This window comes from Sorex fumeus, unplaced genomic scaffold (genome assembly GCF_029834395.1).
Source record: "Sorex fumeus unplaced genomic scaffold, SorFum_2.1 ptg000072l, whole genome shotgun sequence".
NCBI classification, from domain to species: domain Eukaryota; kingdom Metazoa; phylum Chordata; class Mammalia; order Eulipotyphla; family Soricidae; genus Sorex; species Sorex fumeus.
The window spans coordinates 50,744,331-50,767,155 of NW_026606129.1; the positions used below are offsets into that span (position 1 = coordinate 50,744,331).

Sequence of the window (22,825 nt, forward strand, 5' to 3'; positions counted from 1 at the left end):
TGCTCACAAATGTTTTATTAAGTTTGCGATGTGATGTCTAGAATCTAGAGCTGTGTCTTGCCCATGGCATGTTGTCTTGCCGCTTCCATAAATAGCTATGAAAAGAAAAAAATGCCTTTTTAAACTTCATTTCCACTTTTAGGAGTTACTGGAGTATGTGGTATTATTTAGACTTAGGTTATATTTTAGACTTGTAAGAATCTAACTTGATAAAGTAATAATATTTTTTAAAGTTTTGCATTGTTTACATTTAATAAAATGTGATAGGAATGTACTTTTTATGCTTTTTTGACATGCCAAAGAAATCTGATCTTTAAAATTATATGTACATTAAAAAGTTTTGGGTTGGAGCAATCGTACAATACTCTCTAGCTTCATTTCTTTCATGCTCTTATGGCAGAGTTAAATGGTTGTTATGGACTTCCAAGTATAATATTATTATCATCTGGCTCTTGAAGGAGAATTTTGCTGGGGCTGGAGTGATAGTACAGCGGGTAGGGCATTTGCCTTGCTTGTGGCCTGGGTTCAATTCCCAGCATCCCATATGGTCTCCCAAGCACAGCCAGGAGTAATTCCTGAGTGCAAAGCCAGGAGTATCCCCTGTGCATTGTTTGGTGTAACCCAAAAAGGAAAAAGAAAAGAATTTTGTTGATTTCTAGTCAAGATCAGTACACTTGTAATTTAAGATTTGAAGGTATTTTGATTATAATCTGTCTTTAAATTTATGGATAATTATTTTCTAGTTAGGATGCTTTTTGTAGACTTTGGGAAGCCTTTAGAAATGGTAGGTAAAGTTTAGTTGTATTACATAACTTAAATTTTTTTTTTCTGCGGATGGAGAGAATAAGCGGTTAGGGCATTTGCCTTGCATATGGCCAACCCGAGTTCAATCCCCAGCACCCCATACAGTCTCCCACGCCTGCCAGAAGTGATCCCTAAGAACAGAGCCAGGAGTAAACTCTGAACACAACTGAGTAAAGCCCTAACTCACTCACCCCCTCAATTCCCCAAATAAAAAGCTTTTTTGAGGGCTGAAAAGATAAATGCAGTGGGTAAGGTGCTTGCCTTGCATGCAGTTGTCCTGGGTTCAATCCCTGGCATCCCATAATGTACCCCAAGCCTGCCAAGAGAGATCCCTGAGCAGAGCCGTGTGTAAACCCTGAGCACCACCAGTTGTGGTCACCCCTCCACCACTAAAAAAAAAAAAAAAAAAAAGAAACCAAAAACGTTTTCTCTGAGTCTGAAGATGTGGTACAGGGGTTAATTGCCTTGTATATGGCTAACCCTGATTTAATCTTCAGCACCTCATGTTCTCCTGAGCACCATTGGGAGCAAACCCCAAGCACAGAACCAGGAGTAGTTCCTGAGCATTGCCACTTGTGGTCCCCAGTGAGTCATCCTCAAAGTTTTGCCTTCATATCAACTCTAGTTTTAAGTATGTCATTGCATATGGTCTTTCAAGATACTTAACCAAAGGAAGATATAATTTATATGGCATAATGTGAGACAGCTAATTTGATTTTAAAGGGCATTTTGTAGTTAAATGACTTTGGTTTTTGTTTTCACTTTTCTTAAAAATGTTATTTGGGTGCCAGAGCAATAGTGCAGCAGGTAGAACTGCTTGTCTTGTTCACAGCCGGCTCTGGTTCAATTCCCAGCAACCCATGTTGTCTGCTAAGCTTGCTAGGAGTGAATCCTGAATGCAGAGCCAGGAGAGTAAGGCCTGAATATCTACCGGTGTGGACATCCCCGAAAAAAAAATGAGGTGGGGGACAGAGAGATAGCTCAATAAGCTGAATGCATGCATTGACTGCAGGAGGCCTGAGTTCAGTTCCAGCACCACATGAACACTGTCCGGAGCAACCTCTGACTGCTGACTGAGCATGGAGCCAGGAATAGCTTGGAGCTGCTGGGTTTCACCCGAAAACTCAAAGAAAAAAATTATTTTGTGGTGCTAGCTGAATTCAGGGCCTCATACATGTTAGATAATAAATGTTTTACTGTTGAGATACATCCCTGGCCTATTATTATTATTATTTTTTTAATGCCTCATCATTGGTACTCTGGACTGACTTCTGGCTCTGTGTTCAGGGATCACTCCTAGGGAGGGGTCCATATATGGTGCCTGGTATAGAACTCTGGTTGCATGTATATTAAGGCAAGCATCCTGTCCACTGTACTATCCCCTCTGGTCCTTATACTTGGCCCTCTTAAAAATTTTTCATTTGGAAAAAAAGATTTTTTTTCATTTGGTTGAAAATTACTTTCTGCACTACTATTTTATGTCACTGGACCTATTTCTTATATAATTTGTGTGCTAAGCACCCTTGTACAATAGATTACTCTAAATCTGCTTGATCTCTTCAAGTTATGAAAGTAAGATGATCATTAGCATTCAAAGGTATTGTGTGTGTTCTGCTTGGAACATACATAGATGTAGAGACTCATTCCACAATTGTTGAGGTTCTTTTTTTTGTTAGTTTTGCTTTTTGGGTCATACCTGGCGATGTACAGGGGTTACTCATGGCTCATGCACTCAGGAACTACTCCTAGCAGTGCTCAGGGGACCATATGGGATGCTGGGATTGAACCCGGGTCAGTTGCATACAACGCAAACACCCTACCTGCTCTGCTATCGCTCCAGCCCCAATTGTTGAGGTTTAAGTCATCCTATAAGCTTGCTTTTGGATTCTTCAAATTCTTTTAAATATGGGCAACACTATATAACTGGTGGCAGTGTCTTAAATCTTAGCATTAAATTATTTTGCTTCACAGAATATTAAATTTTGCTCCTCTTATGATGAACCAAATAGACAAAGCTATCTTTAATGGGAGCTAGTAATAATAAGCATCATGTTCTGAAAACCTGTTAAATATGCATCAGTCTAATGTTTAGGTTACTGTTGTCAGATACCTATTACTTTAAGAAAGCATTTGGCATGTAACTGTCTTGAACTGAGTTACCCAGGTGCAGTTGTCCTTTGAATCTTTTCTACAGTGGTGTAGTCTGAGCTCAGAAGGTTCATGTAATAGAACCTGTATATTTGAGAGAAAATTACTGATTTTCACTTGATCTCTTAAAGGCCTGAAATTTTTCTTTTCTAAGTTGGAAATAACCCTTTGCATCATTTCATGTTTTCTGCTCTTCCCTCACCCTTAAGCTTAGGATTCTAGTTTTTTCATTGTCGATTGAAATTCCTTAATTTTTTTTATTAAAGCCAAACCAGTAAATTAACCTGTTAGACAAGGGGAAGAAACAGGGTAGTATGAAAGATTGAGTCAGTTCTTGGCTACCTTTTGAGTTCAATGAGTTAAGTGTTGATACTGTGCTTATTTTTAAGTATAATTAACTGCCAGGAAGAAGTAGCATCAACTACTGGATTCTGCAGTATCAACTTCTTAATTTTGGCCCCAAGGATAGTTGAAAATATGATACTCTTTGAGGTCCCTTTCAGTAGTAAGCTCCTGGATGTTATAGCTTGACTTAGTCAACTTACACTTGCTTGTGACATGATTCATGTTGCGTGCTGTCCCCTTGGGTAGCACCATAATAGGACATAGAGCTTCTAACTGGGACCTCTGTAAAATCAGATTCAGAAGCAGCCAGAACTGATGCTTAGCTGGTGAACACTAGTGTGCTCCTACTGGTTACACCTAGTGCTTCTTTACACTATTGTTTGTTTTGGGCCCACATCCATTTTGATTGGGTGGTGTCCATAAATATCTGTAATAAAATATGTTGAAATATTATCCGTGTACACAGCAACAGAAAAATATCTCCTGAAACATATCATATAAAATTTACAGTAAATTGATTTTTCTGATGTGTAGGTGTCCTCATGTGATCTTGGAATTCTAAGTTCCCTGGCTGTAGGAAATGGAAATTTTTGTAGTGTGTCACCATTGCTAGCTTATCTGGTGTTGCGGATTTTCCCTGTTGCAGGACTGGGTGAAAGCTTTTTCTGCAGCAGTCATGTGTTGACTTTCCTCGTGTTCTGAAATGGGAGCATAAAAGTTTACTCCACCACTTCGTCTTAAAATAGCAAAACACTGCTGCTTTCTGCAGATCTAGGAACTTGTTACAGAACTCTGCCAAAAAAAAAAAATGTTTACAGAAGAATGTGCTGTGATAGAGAAGAATATGCTGGTGTGTAGATTTCAAACTCTCTGGACAATATGAGTAACACTGTCTTTGTTTCTACAGTGGGAGCCAAGAAGAAAGGTTTGCTCCCGGGTGGAACAGGGATTATCCTCCTCCTCCCCTTAAGAGTCATGCTCAAGAGAGACACTCTGGCAACTTTCCTGGCAGAGATTCACTTCCCTTTGATTTCCAGGGGCATTCGGGGCCTCCCTTTGCAAATGTAGAGGAGCATTCTTTCAGCTATGGAGCTAGAGATGGACCTCATGGTGACTATCGAGGAGGGGAGGGACCTGGACATGATTTCAGGGGGGGAGAATATTCATCTTCTGATTTCCAGAGCAGAGATTCATTACAGTTGGACTATAGGGGTAGGGATATACATTCTGGGGATTTTCGGGAACGAGAAGGCCCACCTCTGGACTATAGGGGTGGAGATGGTACCTCCATGGACTATAGAGGCAGGGAGACCTCTCACATGAACTACAGAGACACTGTTGACTTCAGAGGGAGGGATGCCCCTCCAGCTGACTTCAGGGGCCGGGGCACATACGATTTAGATTTTAGAGGTCGGGATGGAGCCCATGCAGATTTCAGGGGAAGGGATTTATCAGATATGAATTTCAGGGCCAGAGATCAAGCCCGTTCTGATTTTAGGAATAGAGATGTATCTGATTTGGACTTCAGGGACAAAGATGGGGCACAGGTGGATTTTAGAGGTCGAGGTTCAGGTTCTAGTGATCTAGACTTTAGGGACAGGGATACACCACATTCAGATTTCAGAGGTAGACATCGGTCTAGGACTGATCAGGATTTTAGGGGTAGAGAGGTGGGACCTTGTATGGAATTTAAAGATAGGGAGATGCCCTCTGTGGATCCAAATACGTTGGATTACGTTCAGTCCTCTGCACAAGATAGAGAACATCCTGGTATGAATGTGATGAACAAGAGAGAAGAATCCACCCATGACCGTACAGCAGAAAGATCTGCCTTTAGCATTCAGAAAGGAGAATTTGAGCATTCAGAAACAAGAGAAGGAGAAACCTTTGAGCACAAGTCTCCATCAGATTTTCAGAATAGTCGAAGTCCACTTCAAGACCAAGACAAGTCACAGCTTTCTGGAGGTGAACAACAGAGTTCCGAGGCTGATCTGTATAAAGAAGAAAGTGATCTGGACTTTCTTGGACCGCAAGATACTGATTACAGAAGCATGGAGTACCGTGACGTGGATCACAGGATGCCAGGAAGCCAGTTATTTGCTTATGGTCATAACAAGTCTTTTCCAGAGGGCAGAAGTTCCCGAGATAGCCAACGGGATCTTCAGGTATGTGAATAGAGTGAATTGAGGGGATGGTTGGGTGCTAGTGGGGAAGGGTTGTATTTGCTTTTGGTTTTGCTTTTTGCATTTTGATAAGATTTTCCAAAAGATATAGTATGGAGTTTAGGACCATCAGTCATTAGTATTACACGACTATTAAAAAGTAAAATGTGTGGGCCTGGGAGTTAGCTCAAGGGCTAGAATGCATGGTTTGCATGCTAGCATGCGCCTCTATCCTGGACTTCACCTACTAGCACAACCAGTAGCTACACCTCTACTCTCCAAGTCTGGAATATGGCCCAAGAACCAAAAAAAAAAAAGTATTGATGACATTTAATGCAGTGGTGGAGTGATAGAGTATTTGCTTGCAATCTCTCGGACCCTGAGCTTAATCCCCAGAAAAAAAACCAAAAGGAGTGGGGTGGATGGGTCATGTGACCAGAAAGATGATAGTACAATGGGTAGAGCCCTTGCCTTGCATGCTTCCATCCCAGGTTTGATACCTGCCACCTCACATAGTAGAAGCTTCACCAAGAGTAATCCCTGAGCACAGAGCCAGGAGTAAGCCCTAAGCACTTCTGGATGTGCCTAAAACTCAAAAATAAATAAATGTTAAATCCTTTTTAAGACAAAAATGAGAAAAATGAAACTGTAGAGATAATACAACAGGTACGGTACTTGCCCTGTAAACAGTCAACTCTGCTTCAATCCTTGGTATTCCATACGGTCCCCTGAGCATGGCCCGGAGTGAATTCTGAGCACAGAGCCAGGAGTAATCCCTGAGCATCACTGGGCTTGGCCTATAGACAGGAAAAAAATGAGAAAGGAGAGAGATATGTCAGGAATGACTGTTAAACAAAGTTTGATTTTTGGATCAGACCCAGCAGTTTCTGTGGCTGTTGTTTCCAGTGGTACTCAGGAGGCTGGTGTTGCCAGGAATGAAACCTTGGGCTCCCACATGCAAAGCAAATACCCCAGATCTCTGAGCTATTTTCCTGGCCCTGGAACTGATTATGGTGGATATGGAAAATGCCTCTTCCTCGGAGATACACTGTTGTACAGTATACACTCTGACATCTCTTGACTCTTCTCCTGTTTATTGATAGATGATATCTAGTTAAAATTTATTATTTTATTTCTGTTTTCTCATTCAGGACAAGAAACGTAGAGCTTATAATTTATGGTATATAATTATTGGCTTTTTCTTTTTTTCTTTTTTTTTCCTGGCTTACACCCAGGTAGGGCTTGAGGGCTATTCCTTGATTGTTGCTAGGGGCCATGTGGTGCTGGAAATAGAACTGTGGCCTCCCCTATGCAAAAATGAGCATCCAACCTTTGAGCCATTTACCTGGCACTAAAAGCCCTCATCTTGATTGAAAGTTCTTTTCAATGTTCTTTCTCTTAATGCCCTTCTCTACTATTTCAAAATACCCTCGGTGAGTGTGGGTTTTAGTATATTTGTGTTCTAATTATGTGAACTAAAATTTTGGAGTGTAGAAATATAGGGAAAACTGTGTGGATTTTTCTGTCTTCATATGATGCAAGTTTTTTTTTTTTGTTGTTCTCATTTGCTGTTAGTTTTGGGGCCAAGCCTGGCAGGGTTGAGAGGTGATTCCCACCTCTGTGCTTGGGGGATTATGTTGCGACAGGGGACAAACCTGGGCCTCTTATGCCGAGCATGTCTTCAGCCTGTTGAGCTCTTTCTCTGGCCCATGATGCATCTGTGTGGGAGGTCACATTCAGTGATTCTCAGAACTTACTCCTTGCTCTGTGCTCAGGGATCACTCCTGGTGGGTTTCAGGGGACCATATGGGGTGCCTAAGCAGGAATTCAGGTCAGCCCAGTGCAAGGCAAGCACCCTACCTGCTATACTATTGTTCTGGTTCAGCTTATTTTTATTTTTTATTTTGAGTACCTATATTTCATGTTCAGAATTATTTTGTAAGCTAATACATTTTGAAATAATTTTTTTTATTCTGAATTTAAGGATCAAGATTATAGGACAGGCCCAAGTGAGGAGAAACCAAGCAAACTTATTCGATTAAGTGGGATACCTGAAAATACTACTAAAGAAGAGGTAAGGTTTTTATTTCTTTATTTTTTGGTCAGTGTAAAGCATTTAAAAAAAAAAACCTTTGTATTTTATTTATTTAATTTTTTTTGCAGGGGGCACTCCCAGCAGCGCTTAGGGCTTACTTCCTCTGTCACTCACAGATCACTTCTGGTGGTGCTCAGGGGATTAAACCCAGGTCTGCCGTGTGCACGGCAAGCATCTTACCCACTATAATATCACTTCAGCCCTAAAAAGCTTTGTATTTTATTTATTTATTTTGCTTTTTGGGTCACACTTTAAGATGCACAGGGGTTACTCCTGGTTCTGCACTCAGGAGTTACTCCTGGCGGTGCTTAGGGGACCACGTGGGATGCTGGGAATCAAACCTGGGTCGGCCGCGTGCCAGGCAAATGCCCTACCTGCTGTGCTATCACTCCAGTCCCAAAATCTTTGTATTTTAAAACATTATAGATCACAGACAGTGCAAAGAAATGTACAGGGAAGACTTGGGTGTCTTTTATGTACCTTCCCCACTTATTGACATTGTATAACACTATAGTACAAAAATTAAACTAAAAACATTGCTACAATTTATAGAGCCTATTCAGATTTCATTAATTATTCATTCTTTGGGGGTAATGTTTGCAAAACTTATGGTCAAAGATTGCTGTCTTAAGATTTGAATAATCCAAGAGGGAATATTCTAGAGTACGTACATAAAGATGCAATATTGGGGCTCAGGAGACAGCTCAGCAGCCAGGGCTACTGGGACCTAAGTTCAAACCCTGGCACCACACTGGATGTGGCTACTGTGGTCCTACCCTGCAGGTCTAAGCAGCTCTTCATTTTCTCGCCCGAGCATTGAACTGTCCTGCCCAGTTGACTGAGTATTGCAGAGTGGCCCTTGGGAGGATGCTGATTAGGTACAGTGGTGAAAAGGGAAGCTGCATAACTTCTCAGTGTAGAGGATTGACTGAATATTGTGAATTAGTTTGCAGAAAAACTTGGTCGGGATATTGCAGCACTGAGTGAACACACATGTTAATTTTTAAATAATGCATACCTAAAACTTACATAATGTTAAAATACAATGTTGGGGAAAATAAAGACTTGGTGCTTACTCTGTGCCAGCATTCTGTGATACATAAAAACCATTCTGTAATTAATTATTACAATATATTGTAAGCACTTTTTATTCATTCACTCCAAATATTAAGTACTACTGTGTGCACTCGGCTCGTAGCGACAGTTGTGAACATAAAGATTCTACCTTCACAAATGATAAAAAAAAAAGTGAGCAAAGCAAACATAGCCCCTTGTAGTTTCACATAGTGATAAATGCTCTGAAGAAAATGAAAGCAGTCTCATTCTGTGTAGGTCATTGCTTTTCAGCTGTGGTGTGTGGGCCAGTGTGGCCTACATGTAAAGAAGGTTGAAAATAACTGGTATAGTGTTGTGTTTCTCAACCTTTTTCCAACCATGGCCCTCTTCTGACCTTGTTCCCTTCCTGTGACTCCCTTGTCCTATCAGTTGGTCATGTAGTCTTGTGCAGTGGCCTCCTGTTTTTGTGATTTTATTATTATTATTATTATTATTATTATTATTATTATTATTACTACCTGTATTCCCCGGGAATACAGGTAAAAAGGGTCCCGGGAATACAGGTCCCGGGAATACAGGTAAAAAGGGTCCTGTTGAGAAATGCTGGTTTTGAGCATCTCTGGAAGTATGGCTGCTTTGATCAGCTGGTTTGGGACTTCATCATGTAAGAGGTGACATTGGAACTCAGGTCGGAGTGCACTGAGAGATCAGTTTCTGTGAAGGAGTTCAAGTGCTGTGGTTTGGGTTGGAATGAGCTCAGTGCATCAGTTTAACACATGAGAGCACAAGAGACTGAACACCGAAAGGTCACATAGCAGGTAAACAGGAGATGTTTGGAATGCAGGCAGACTGATTTTCGAACTTAATGGTTATGCCTCTCTGCCTTTTTTCTTTTTTAAATATAATTGGGAACTTGAATACTCATGTTCTCATTCAGCATTTTTTGAGTCTCTGAAAAGTTATCTTGCCTTATAAAATAGTCATAGCTTTAAATTCTGTACAATAAAAATCAGTAGGGATTATGCAGTACTCACTATTTGATTATGATTTGTGTTACTAGTATAAATACCGTGTTCTTGCAGATCCTTAATGCCTTTCGGACTCCTGATGGCATGCCTATAAAGGACTTGCAGTTGAAGGGGTATAACACAGGTGAGTTTCTCAGTGTATATGTGGTCTTGGGTTTCGATGGATCTTTGTCAAATCTCCGCATTGTGCACTGAAGTTTCTTCTAATTAAGAAGCAACAGTTAACATTTCCGGAAATCTCCTGTTTTTTGCCTTCAAAAATAGCCACCTTTAGTCATAACTGTGTTTCTTTGTGGATGTTTGTCCACATGTGATCAATAAGGACACATGTTCCAGTGCTGGGTGCCTATAAGATACGAAGTTAGTGCTGTAACATTTGCCACTGAGTGTATTTCATAGAGTTAAATCATTAAATTTTCTGTCTATGTCATTCATAGTGGTGGAATGTTTGATTTTGAATCTGATTTTGTTTAATAAATTATGTTAAATTTTACTTTTTGCTTCAGCATCAAATTCCCAACTTCAGAGAAATTTTACAAATTAAGTGTTTTCTTGAATTTTCAGTCTTGCTCTGAATACAGAGTCCTGCAAATGACTATCAGATTCACAGAATACCCTTTTTGTATTTTACAATGCCAAGTTTGATCAAGTCTGATATAGAAAAAAAGTAGTTAAAAATGAAATCTCAATTACTTAAGGATTGACCATTATTTTTAGGACTATGATAACATGAATTGGTTTAACAATAAAGGTGATGCTTAAGTGATTATCTTGCCAATTTTAAATAGAAGAAAATAGAATCTTTTTACAGAATTTAGAATTTCATACTTCCAAGTTAAAGTACTCTTTAAGAACATGCTGTATTTTTGAGGATACAGTTTACTTTTAAACATTTTACCATGTAGTCAAATTTTTATGTTAACCAAAAGATTGGTTTTGCAGTGGGAAATTATGAACAAAGATCATTTTTAAAAAAAAATTTAGTCAATTATGTTCAGAAATAATTTTTCTTGTAATTTGAGAACAAATGTAGAAGTATTATTTTTCATCTAATTGTTTTACTTTTAAAAGTATCAACTCTATTTGTGGAAATATGACTTAGTAGTTATGTTGCTCTTACACCCTTCACTTTTCAGTTTTTTGTTTTTACCCCTGTCATTATTTCTTAATATACTGTTACCTTTGAGAACTAAAAGAAAAATTTATAGATTGAAATATTCTTTACCTCAGAGGTCAGTAACCTTGTCTCATGACTGCTTTCCTTAAATATCAATGTTTAGGAAAGAAGAGATACTTCAATATTTAAATAGCTACAATTTATTTGTTTTTTAGTCATATCCTGTTGTGCTCAGGAGTTACTCCTGGATCTGTACTAGGGATCACTCCTGATGGGGCTTGGGGACCATATGGGTGCTGGGGATGGAGTCTGGGTCTGCCACTTGCAAGGCAAGTGCCCAACACACTGCATTGTGTTCAGTCTCAATAGCAGTAATTTAAATCCTTCATTTCTTTAGTAAGCATGACTTTGTATTTTCAGTGCCAAACTTATTAGCAAAGTGAAACATTAATGTATAGCATTCACAAGTAAGTTCTTAAGTTTGCTTGTTGTAATAACTCTGTGTGTGTGTGTGTGTGTGTGTGAGTGAGAGAGAGAGAGAGAGAGAGAGAGAGAGAGAAATACATGGAGTGGCAGAGAGAGATAGTACACATCACTGGTTCTATTGGGGGCAGCAGAGAATATGCTGTGATGGTCTATTTTATATATGTGTATATTTTTTCATGAAAAGCTTGGTTACCAGCCTCATATTGTATACTTTATATTCCTGTATGGTAAGTAGAATGAACTTTTGAAAATATTAGTCAGGTCTCGTAATCCCATACCTGAAACCCTCTATGTGACCTTCCATCTCACTTGAAAGAAATTTCAAACTCTGTATTCCGACTTATAAACTGTGAATGTGCTGTTTGACCACATCCTATTCCCAATTCTACCTTTCTTACTATGTTGTAACCTCTCTGACCCTTTCTCTACTTCCTGACCAACACAGGCATCTATATCTGTGCCTTTGCACAGCTCTTCTTCCCTCTGCTCCTCACTTCTGGGTTCAGTTTCTGCTTTCGTTTCACCTCTTAGAAGCCTTGCCTCTCAACCTCTAATATAAGTCAGTTTTTAATCCTTTTTTTGGGTTGGGTGGGGGGCTGCACCTGGTGCTGCTCAAGGGTTACTCCTGGCTCTGTGCTTAGTAATAAACGCTTGGGGGGGCTCTGGGGACCAAATGGAATTTCTTGATAAAGCAAGCACCTTACCTGCTATACTATCTCTCCAGCCCCCCATTTTTCATCATATACCAGTTTGTTGTTGTAGGATCTTTCTGAGTGGATTTGTGTTTCTTCTTATTTCCATCATGGAGTTAACTCTTAACAGGAGCAGCCTTCTTTCTCTTGTTCCCTCATTTCCACACTACCTGGCACCAATGGTCTCCCAGTATGCAGGGAATGAGTAAGTGTGGAGTGCAGCTGTGAATTTTCTTGGGTGAGGAGCAGAAAAGGGATTTAGATTTCACAGCAGCGCAGTACTGTCTCACATATATGCTGCAGAATGCATCTCAGGTATCTCAAACTCGTAGCATTTACTCATTAAAATGTTGTGAATTTGAGATAAAAGCTGACTTTTATACATGTCACTATATTTTTTTAGGCTCTCTGTAACACGCAAAGGCCATACAGACTTGATTTTGTTATTAAGAGGGGAGTTGAGGGGTAATTTGTTCTTTTAGATGATATATGGGGATCTAATATGTAGCAGAGAAAAGATGTTTGCCTATTCATTGACTCTCATATCAATTCAATGTTTCATTTAGAACTTTGCAAGAATAGTTCTTTTTTTTTTTTTTTGAGCTGGCTTTTGTCATACCCTATGACAAAAGGTGCTCAGGGTTTGCTCTGTGCTCTGGGATCACTCCTGGTAGTGTATGGGGGAACTCTACATAGTGCCAGGGACGCAACCTGGGTCAGCCCCATGAAAGACAAGCACCTTACTCCTCTGTATTCTCTCTCCAGCCTAAAGCTCCAAAATTTTCTCTAAAAAATTTTGAAAACTCACATGAGTTTATACATTTTTCTGAATATCAAAAGATAATGCTGGTGCATATATATATGCATATATATAAGATTATTTTTCCCAGTAAAATGTATTTGGCCTAATAATACTTTGTCTTCAGATGACTTCAGTGAAAATTATTATTTTCAAAATTTGATGCTAAAGGAAATTTTGAAGTTTGGAATTGCAGACATGGGGCTATAAACCTACATGTATTATATAGGTTTGTGTGTGTTCAGTGTGTGTGTGTGTATGTGTATATATATATGTATATATATATATATACATATATATATGTATATATATATACATATATATATATGTATATATATACAACCCGCTCCCCTCCAAGGGGTCCCGGCGAGGAACACCCAGGCGCGGGGCAGAAGACTGCACTGTTCTCGTCCGGGATCTGGATTTTATAGTCTCTGAGCCTACTCGGATTGGAGTCGAGCATCTTCCATCCAGATCCTCCAAATTCCAGTAGGCGGGGGTCACACCCACCACCTGGCCCCCTGGCACCGTGTAATCCCATCAGCGGCCAAGACTCAGAGACTATAAAATCCAGATTCCGGAACCGCGCGGCTGCATTTGCGGCCACGCGACATCTTATCAGAACTTTTTTTTTTATGACATCTTATTATCTCATTCCTACTTTGGACAAATTTGCAGGCTATCGAATGTAGCCTACCCACAGGGCAGAGTCTGGCAAACTCCCCGTGGCGTACCAAATATGCCAAATACCAGTAACAATGATGGGTCTCATTCTCCTAAAGAGCCTTGAATATAATCTCAGGGCTAGGATGAAAGAGACGTTACTGGGGCCTGCTCGAGGCAATCGACGAATAACAGGATGATGAAATGAAATGAAATGAAATTGCTTTGGGCCACACCTAGCAATGCTCAGAGCTCACTCCTGGCTCTGCACTCAGAGATCATTCCTGGGGCTTGGGGGACCATATGGGGTGCCGGGAATCAAACCCAGGTGAGTTGTGTGCAAAGCAAGTACCCTACTTACTGTACCATCTTTCTGGGCCCAAGAAAATGAATGAATCTTAAAGGCATTAGGCTGAGTAAAAGAACTCAGCCCCCAAAGGAGGCTGTCATTAAAAAGGAAATAATAATCCTGTTACAGAGGCCAGAGAGAACTCAATGGGTTGAGTCAATATTTTGCATTCTGGAGGAACAGGTTCAATCCCTGGCACTACATATGGTCCCCTGAATGTCACTAGGACCAGGAGTGGCTCCTTGAGCACAGAGCCAGAAATTGCTCCTGAGCACTTCTAGGTGTGACTCCAAAAGCAAACCAAATAAAAATTGGATGAAAGGATGCAAAGTGAAAGAACCCAGTTAGAAAGCACCACATACTGTATGTTAGTATATTTTCATTTCCTTCCTTTTTCTCTTTCTCTTTCTCTTTCTTCCTTTCTCCCTCCCTCCCTCCCTCCCTTCCTCCCTTTCTTCCTTCCCTTCCTTCCTGGGACCCTACTAGGGTTGGAACCCATGGCCTCTTGCCTCACACATGCAAAGCATAAAGACTGCCACTGAGCCAGCTTCCCAGCCCTATATATATTCACTTATATGGAATATCTAAAAGTGGAACTTCTATAGAGACAGGAAACAGATTGATTACTTTGGTAGTTGCCAGAACTACCAAAGAGAACTAGCAAGGAGAAGAGGGAAGCGATTTAAAGCATGCAAAATTTCTTTTTGGGATGATAAAAATTTTCTGGAACTACACAGTATTGATGATTATGTAACATGAATGTATTTAGTGCCACTTGAATACCTCTCTCTTTGGGGAGAAGGCGTGTGAGGGTGGGGTTGTACACTCAGCAGTGCTCATGGCTTGGCGAACCATATGTGGTGTCAGAGATTGAACCCAGGTCCGCCACATCCAAGGCAAATGGCCTGTACACTGTTCTATCTCTCCAGCCCTGTTTTTTTGTTTTATAAGTCACACCCACCAATGTTCAGGGCTTACTCCTGGCTCTGTGCTCAGAGATCACTCCTGATGGTGCTTGGGGGCCATATGGGATCTGTATTGAACCCAGGTCAGCTTCATGCAAGGCAGATGCATTACCTGTTTAACTATCTCTTTGTCCTCAATTAACGTTCGTTTTGTTTTTCTGCCATACCCAACAGTGCTTAGCACTTACTACTGGCTCTGTGCTCAAGGATCACTCCTGGTGGGCAAGGCAAATGCTGTACCTGCTGTACTATTGTACTGTACTCTGGCCTCCAATTATGTTTCTTATGTAAGAGAGCTTTTTTTTTTTCTTTTTGGGTCACACTCAGCAATGCACAGGGGTTCCTCCTGGCTCTGCACTTAGGAATTACTCCTGGCAGTGCTCAGGGGACCATATGGGATGCTGGGAATCGAACGCGGGTTGGCTGCGTGCAAGGCAAACGCCCTACCCGCTGTGCTATTGCTCCAGCCCCAAGAGAGCATTTTTATTTTTATTTATTTTTTGCTTTTTTGAGAACATTTTTATTAAGAAACATCTAGTGAAGTTTTAGAGTAAAAGACATCGTGTTGTTTTCTTTTATATGATTTAGAAAAAAACAAATACTTGGAGAAGGGAGGAAAAGAATAATACAATAAGACAGTATATCAATTGATGATTCTGGGTAAAGGACATATATGATGTGTTGCTTATACTGTATTTGGAGCATTAAAATTTTTTGGTGGGGAGGCCTCCCATGTGGTGCTCAAGGGGCTTGGGGTCTACTCCCAAAGATACTTAGCAAAAAAAAAAAAACTGGAGCAGATTTTTCAAAGTGAACCCTGGATCAGAGTGCCAGCACTGCTTAGAATTTGTGTAGCACTGTAGCACTGTCCTCCTGTTATTCATCAATTTGCTCGAGTGGGTACCAGTAATGTCTCCATCGTGAGACTTGTTGTTACTGTTTTTGGCATATCGAATACTCCACAGGGAGCTTGCCAGGCTCTGCCGTGTGGGCGGGATACTCTCAGTAGCTTGCTGGGCTCTCTGAGAGGGATGGAGGAATCGAACCTGGGTCGGCCACATGCAAGGCAAATGCGCCCTACCCACTGTGCTATTATTCCAGCCTGCTTAGAATTTTTTACAAATAAAAATTCTCAGGCCCCACCATATATCTATTGAAAGAGAAACTCAATGAGTGGAACCATCAGTCTCAACTTTTAAGATTCCTCCATGTAATATTTTGGGGGGGGGTTTTTTGTTTGCTGGTTTTGGGCCACACCTGGCAGTGCTCAGGGCTTACTCCTGGCTCTGCTCAGGGATCACTCCTGGCAGTGCTCAGGGATGTCGGAGATTGTATCTGGGTCATCCATGTGTAAGGCAAACATTCTAACCTCTGTACTATCTCTCCAACCCCTTCTTCCATGTAATTTTGATTCATTTTGAAAAATTATGAGATGCACTGCCATAGATTGACTATTGAATTCTAGATTATTTTGCACAAGTTAAAAAAAGATTTGATAAACAAGTGGACCTTCCTACTGTACTATCCCTCTGGCCCTGGCACTGTTTTATTTTTTTCCTTTTTTTCTTTTTGGGTCACACCCGGGCTGGAGCTATAGCACAGCGTAGGGCTTTTGCCTTGTGCACAGCCAACCTGACCGAGCCAGGTTCGATTCCTCCGCCCCTCTCGGAGAGCCTGGCAAGCTACCAGGAGTATCTCGCCCGCAGGGCAGAGCCTGGCAAGCTACCTGTGACGTATTCAATATGCCAAACACAGTAGCAACAAGTCTCAAAATATTAGTTACTAGGCCCACTCGAGCAAATCGATGAACAATAGGAAGACTGTGACTGTGACTGTAAGTCATGCCCAGCAATGCTCAGGGGTTACTCCTGGCTCTGCACTCAGGAGTTACTCCTGGCGGTGCTTGGGGGACCATATGGGATGCTGGGAATCGAACCAGGTTGGCCGCGTGCAAGGCAAACGCCCTACCCACTGTGCTGTCACTCCAGCCCCTCTGGCACTGTTTTTTGTATATGTATTTTACTTTTTATTTTTTTACTTTATTTTTAAATTTTTTTTAATTTATTTTTTTACTTTTTATTTTATTTTTGTGTGTGTGTGGGTTTTTGTTTTGTTTTTTGTTTGGGGGCCACACCTGACAATGATCAGGGCTAACTCCTGGCTCTGCACTCAGAAATTACTCCTGGCAGTGCTTGGGAACCCATCATGGGATGCCAGGGATCAGACCCAGGTCACCCCATGAAATATAAGTGCCCTACTTTGTTTTTACTATCCTTCCAACCCTTTGCCCTGGTTTACTGTGTTTCGTTTCTGTTTTTTTCTTAAGTACAGATTGCATGGGGGTCCTGAGCAGTGCCAGGTGTGACCCAAACATCAAAGAAATGATGTTTGTAAACTACAGTGGTTATATAAAGTGTAAGGGGAATATAAAATTGAAAACTAAAGAAAATGTGTAGGCCCTATATGTCCCCTGAGCACTGCTAGGTGTGGTCCCAAAACCTAAATAAATAAATAAATTTTAGAAAGCTGCGACTAGAGAGATAGTATAGCCGGTAATGTGCTTGCCTTACACACAGCTGATCTTGGTTTGATCCACAGTGCCCCAGATGGCTCCCCAGGCCCCACCAGCAGGAGTGATAATTGTGTAGAGCCAGGAGCAAACCCTGAGGACTACTGCATGTGGCCCCAAAACCAAGATAAATAAACTAAAGGACTTGATTACAAGTTTGCGTGCCAGGGTCCCGATTTGATCCCCAGCATCATGGTCCATGGTCCCCCTAGACACCAAGCTGTGAGTGGCCTCTGGGTGCCACTGATTATGGCATCAAAATCAGAACAGAAAGAAATAATATCTGTGTGAAAGCTTAGTTTATCATTGGTCCAAATTATCAGCAAATAATAGTAATGTTTGTTCCCTGAGAAAGGGAAAATAAAGTTCTTTTGAATTTTTATTATTTATTCCTTTTTATTTTGAGGATCCACACCTAGTGGTGCTCATGGGAGTTCTGCCAGCTCAGTGCTTGGGGGGTGCTCAGAGAACCAGGCGGTGCTGGGGATCAAACCTGGGGCTCCAATATGCAAAGCATGAGCTCTGCCATTGAGCCGTCTCCCAAGTTCACAAGGCCAAAGAGAAAATGATCAAAAAAGAAGCAGAGCAAAAAGGTATTCACAGGATTAATTTCACCACCCTTCTTTTTGGGTGGGGAGGGCCCACATCCAGCTGTGCTCAGGGCTTCCTCTGGGAAGTGCTATGTAGAGTCAGGGATGGAACCTTGTTCAGTCGTGTGTGAGACAAAGCACTACACCTGTTGTACTAACTCTTTGACCCCTTAATTTCAATTTTTTCAACTATTCAGTGGTGTAATGTTGAGGGGAGATTTCTGTTCTCTTGTCAGTGTAATAGTAAGTTCTTTGTAATTATGTATTCTCAGAGAGTCAAACATTTTTTCTTTGAACTTTTGAATGCCTATACAAAGAAACTTGTTTGTCTCAACTAAAGAGTGTAACCCTGATGAACACGAGATGCTCATCTCATTAAACTCTGATCCTCTGTGTGCAAACACCATCACCTAATGTTGCCTGCATTGCTCTTTAGGGTCAGAGTCTCTGTTCTCTGGTGGTGAGGCTCATGACCCTCACAGATGAGGATGTACCCACCAACCTGAATAGAAGCTTTCTAGATCTTGTCATTTAGAAGTTTTTATGGATGCTCCGTTCTGTATTTTCATTATATTTTAGTTTGGGGGTCATACCCAGTAGTGCTGAAGGTTTACTCCTGGCTCTGCACTCAGGATCACTGCTGATGGAGTTACAGGAGATCATATGGTGTGTCGGGGATTGAATTCATGTTGACTGCATGGAAGGCAAGCACTCTGCCCACAGTACTATCTCTCCAGCCCTAAATTAAGTTGTTTCTGGCTGCTGTCACCTGTGTTGCATTTCTTTGTTTTAGGGGCACATCCAGCAGTGCTCAGGGGTCACTCCTGGTAGGGCTTAGGGGACCATATGAGGTGCCGGGGATAAAACCAAGGTTGGCTGCATGCAAAGCAAGCACCTTAGCCACTGTACTGTCTTGCTGGCTCCACAGAGGAAGAAGTTTATGGTGCTCTGGTATAAGTTAACAGTTGACTTGAGGACTGGAGAGATACACATGCTTGTCTTGCATGCACCTGTTCTGGGTTATATCCCTGGCATCACATGGCATTTCTTGAGCACAGAGTCAAAAGTAGGCCCTGAGCACTGTCAGGTGTGACTATCCACAAACCCAAGAAAAACAAAACCAAAAATCCCCAAAATAATTGACTTGAGGGGCCAGAGAAATAATACAGTGGGTAGGGCATTTGCCTTATATGCAGCCAACCTGGGTTTAATCCTCGGCTTCCAATCTGGTCTCTTGAACACCTCCAGGAGTAATTCCTGAGTGCAAATCCAGGAGTAACCACTGAGCATTACCAGGTGTGCCCTCACTGCCCCACCCTTCGCAAAAAAAAAAATTGAATGGCCATAAGTCATGTTGGTATCACTAAATCAGTTTTTCTTTTTTCTTTTTTTTAATTTAATTTTTTTTTGTTTTGGGGCCACACCCAGCAATGCTTAGGAGTTGCTTCTGGCTCTGCACTCAAGAATTACTTTTGGTGGTACTTGGGGAACTGTGTGGGATTATGGGGACCAAACCTGGGTCTTCCATGTGCAAGGCAAACGAACGCCTTACCTGATGTACTATCACTATAGCCCCTGAATCAGTTTTTCTTTGGGACAGAGTCTAAAGATTAGTTCTGGAGATAGCTCAAAGGATTAGCGTGTGTAACCTGGCCTGATTGACCCTGATACCACATGACCCTCTGAGTCCCACTGGATGTGGCCCGGGTGGCCTCCAGTACCACTGGGCCTGACCAGTACTGCAACATGGGTTGCACACCCAACTATCTTCAGCTGTGATCTGCAGGCTCCATGAACTTCGGGACAGCCCTCTTCCCAAAGAAGATTGTTTCCGGGACTGAATGTATTTCATGGCTCTGCAATCAGGGATCACTCCTGGTTGTGCTTGGGAGACCATGTGAGATGCCTGGGATTGAACCCAAGTCAGTAAGCACCTTCCCTGCTGTACTATCTCTCAGGCCCAAATTTAAAATTTAAAAGTTAAAATTTTAGTGTGACTTTTAATTTTGGCCTTATTTGATCCGTCTCTGCTGGCAGCAGGTGGCAGGGGGGCAGGGGTGGGGAGTGGAACAAATAAGTGTAAGGGTTTTCATATTTCTTTGAGAAATCTGTACATTAAGGTTAGAAAATGGAGAAAGGTATTTTTTCTTCCAAGGGGTGGGGGCACACCCAGATGTGCTCAGGGCTGACTCCTCGCTCTACACTCAGGAATTATTCCTGGCAATACTTGGGGAACCATATGGGATGCTGGAGATTGAACCTGAGTCAGGGTGTTCAAGGCAAATAACCCCCCCCCCCCCCCACTGTACTCTCTCCGACCCCAAGGAAGGTACATTTTTAATGGTCATTTTGCATGAAAACAAAGACTGATCGACCCACCAGACTTCTTCCCATCATGTGACATTTGAAAAAGAGAGAGAGAGACACTTTCTGTTATAATTTTTGGGTAATCTATCTGTGGGGCTGTTGACACTGAGTTTACCATTGACTTCAGGAAGTGTGTATGTTTAGATCTCTGGATAGAATATCCTGCGTCTACTGCAACCTCTCCAGTGAATTATTAGATTACATTTGAGGAAACAGTCCACAGTTATTGCTATGTAATATATATCCAATGTAACCATTTTTGTAGACAATTGCCTTGCTTTAAATGTTTTCAAATTTCTGTGCTTGCTCAATCCCTCTTCTCAACCCCTTTCATGGGGTGAGTATGAGAGGTGACTCAGCTAAGGCTTCAGTTGGTCCGTTTTCAAGTTTCTCTGAGGGTGAGTCTTCATTGTGCCAGCTGTGATCCTGTTTAAGGTGATGTATTTTTCATACGTCATGACCTTAAATGCAAGCTAACCTCTTCATCTGGTGTCAGCCAAAAGAAAAGTGATCTGTTGCGACGCTGGAGGAAAGACTGGCAGTATTGGACTTAATCTGTATTGGAAGATGGTATGTCCTTCCTCATCTTGGGGTGTCTGAAGGTGATTTTGACAATGCATGGTAGTATGTTGCGTTTTGTCTTGAACCTCTGAGTTAGGTGGGACTTTGTATTTAATTTTGTCCTTTTTCCTATCCACACTTTATATATCTGTGCTCGTTTTTAAAGCTTTTAAAATATACTCTACTGAGTGGAGTTGTGACTGAGTGATAGATTACGTTCTTTGCATGTGTGAGATCCAGGGTTTGATCCCTGGCACAGGAAGAGAAGATAAATATACTGTCACTTGAATCTTACCATATTTTAATTTTTACAGCTATCAAAAATAAGACTTTGAGGGAATTGTCTCTTCAGTAGAGTTGGTTTTCAGTACAGCCAGTCAATGCAAGCAAATTGAATGCTTTCTGACTTGTATTCTTGAACTCATAATAATTCTACCATAGATATTTTAGAATGGGAGCAACTGCTGTATGGCAGTTCTTTTCTTCTTTTTTGGGGGGGGCTGGTGGAGGGAGGCGGGCTGCCCAAAGCTGTGCTTAGGGATCCAGGGATATTCTTGGTGAGTGCCCCCTACCCCCAAACTGGGCATTACTCAGGGCTTACTCCTATTTTTGTGCTCAGGACTTTCTTGATGGTGCTCAGGGGACCCTTTGGGGTGCCAAGAATTGAACCCTGGGTTGGGCCTGTACAGGGCAAGCAGCTTACCCATTGTACTACCTCTTGGTCTCTGTCTTATGAATTGTGGTCAGCAGGGTCAGATGGTTCAGTGCTTGGGCCTCGTAGTTACTGAACTTTACCTGGTAGTTCTTGGGAAGGGGTGGGGGCAAGTAAAGTTTTGGGGATTACTCTCAAGGTCTCAATCATGCAAGACTTACAGTCAGATCCTTTAAGCTATCTCCTGACCTTTCCATGTTTGCCTTTCTTTCGGGGGACACACACGATGGTACAGAACTTCTGGCTCTGTGCTCAGGGTTCACTCCTGGTGGGCTTGGGGTATGCCGGGAATAGAATCTGGGCTGACTTCATGCAAAGCAGATGCCCTACGCACTGTACTGTTGCTCTGGCCCCCCTTCATTGTTTCTTGCCTGTAACCATGGTCTTATCCATGCTCAGATAGGTGGGGGCCTTTCAACTTTGAAGAGTTAGGGATTCAGATGACTTGCATCAGTCCAGGAAATAGTGTAGTGGTCAATGCATTGATTAAATCTGAACTGTCTGTGTTTGAAACTTGGTATAGCTACTAGGAATGAGGTGATTTTGAGTAAATTATTTCTTCTTTGCCTGTTTTTCCAGGGATTATATAAGGCTAATAATATCTGCCTCATTAGGGCAGTCTTGTAGGATTTAATTGGTATATACAAGTTGTTCCGGATACAACCTTACACTGATAATTGCTTTGTGTAAATAATATTTAGTATCATTGTGTAGTTTGGCAATTCCTGAGTTTTACTACAACCTTGAGGGCTTTTTTAAATTTAATTTTGTTTTTGTGTTTGTTTGGGGGCCACATCCATCAATGCGTAGGGGTTACTCCTGACTCTGCACTCAGGAATTACCCTTGGGGTTGCATGAGGGATCATATAAGATGCTGGGGATGGAGCCCGGGCCAGCAACACACAGACAAGTGCCCTACTCTCTGTGCTCTCTCTCCAGCCCCTCAACCACATATCTTGGACGCATACCTGAACTTCGGACAGTTAAATTTTTTGTTTTGGGACCACACGGGGCTGTGCTCAGGGCTTATTCTTCATGGGGCTAGGGATCCCATAAGTAGTGCAAGGCGAGCTCCTTTCTTTCTGTAATATTTCTCTAGCACCTGGGCAATTAAATATATATACATATATATATTTTTTTGCTTTTTGGGTCACACCCAGGGATACTCAGGGGTTATTCCTGGCTCTGCACTCAGGAATTACTCCTGGCGGTGCTTGGGGGACCATATGGGATGCTGGGGATTAAATAAGAGCCATAATTAAACTTCAAGTTTCTGTTCTTGATAGCAAAAATTTTAGGTGGAAGGAATTGTTTTGT

The 22,825-nt window shown here is 41.6% G+C and overlaps 1 protein-coding gene across 5 annotated transcripts in view; it reads left to right on the plus strand.

The window, feature by feature from the left end:
• The window catches only part of RBM6 (RNA binding motif protein 6), a 122,583-nt gene that overhangs the window by 22,230 nt on the left and 77,528 nt on the right, over positions 1-22,825 (plus strand). For 3 of the 5 annotated variants that reach the window (XM_056129738.1, XM_056129737.1, XM_056129736.1), the window contains 3 exons: positions 4,205-5,462; positions 7,444-7,533; positions 9,693-9,762. The exons of 1 other annotated variant lie outside the window; for it this stretch is intronic. In XM_056129738.1, coding sequence (XP_055985713.1) covers positions 4,205-5,462; positions 7,444-7,533; positions 9,693-9,762 — 1,418 coding nt within the window. Of the gene's footprint in view, positions 1-4,204; positions 5,463-7,443; positions 7,534-9,692; positions 9,763-22,825 lie in introns of those variants that run through there. One more of the 5 variants, XM_056129739.1, reaches the window with a different exon arrangement.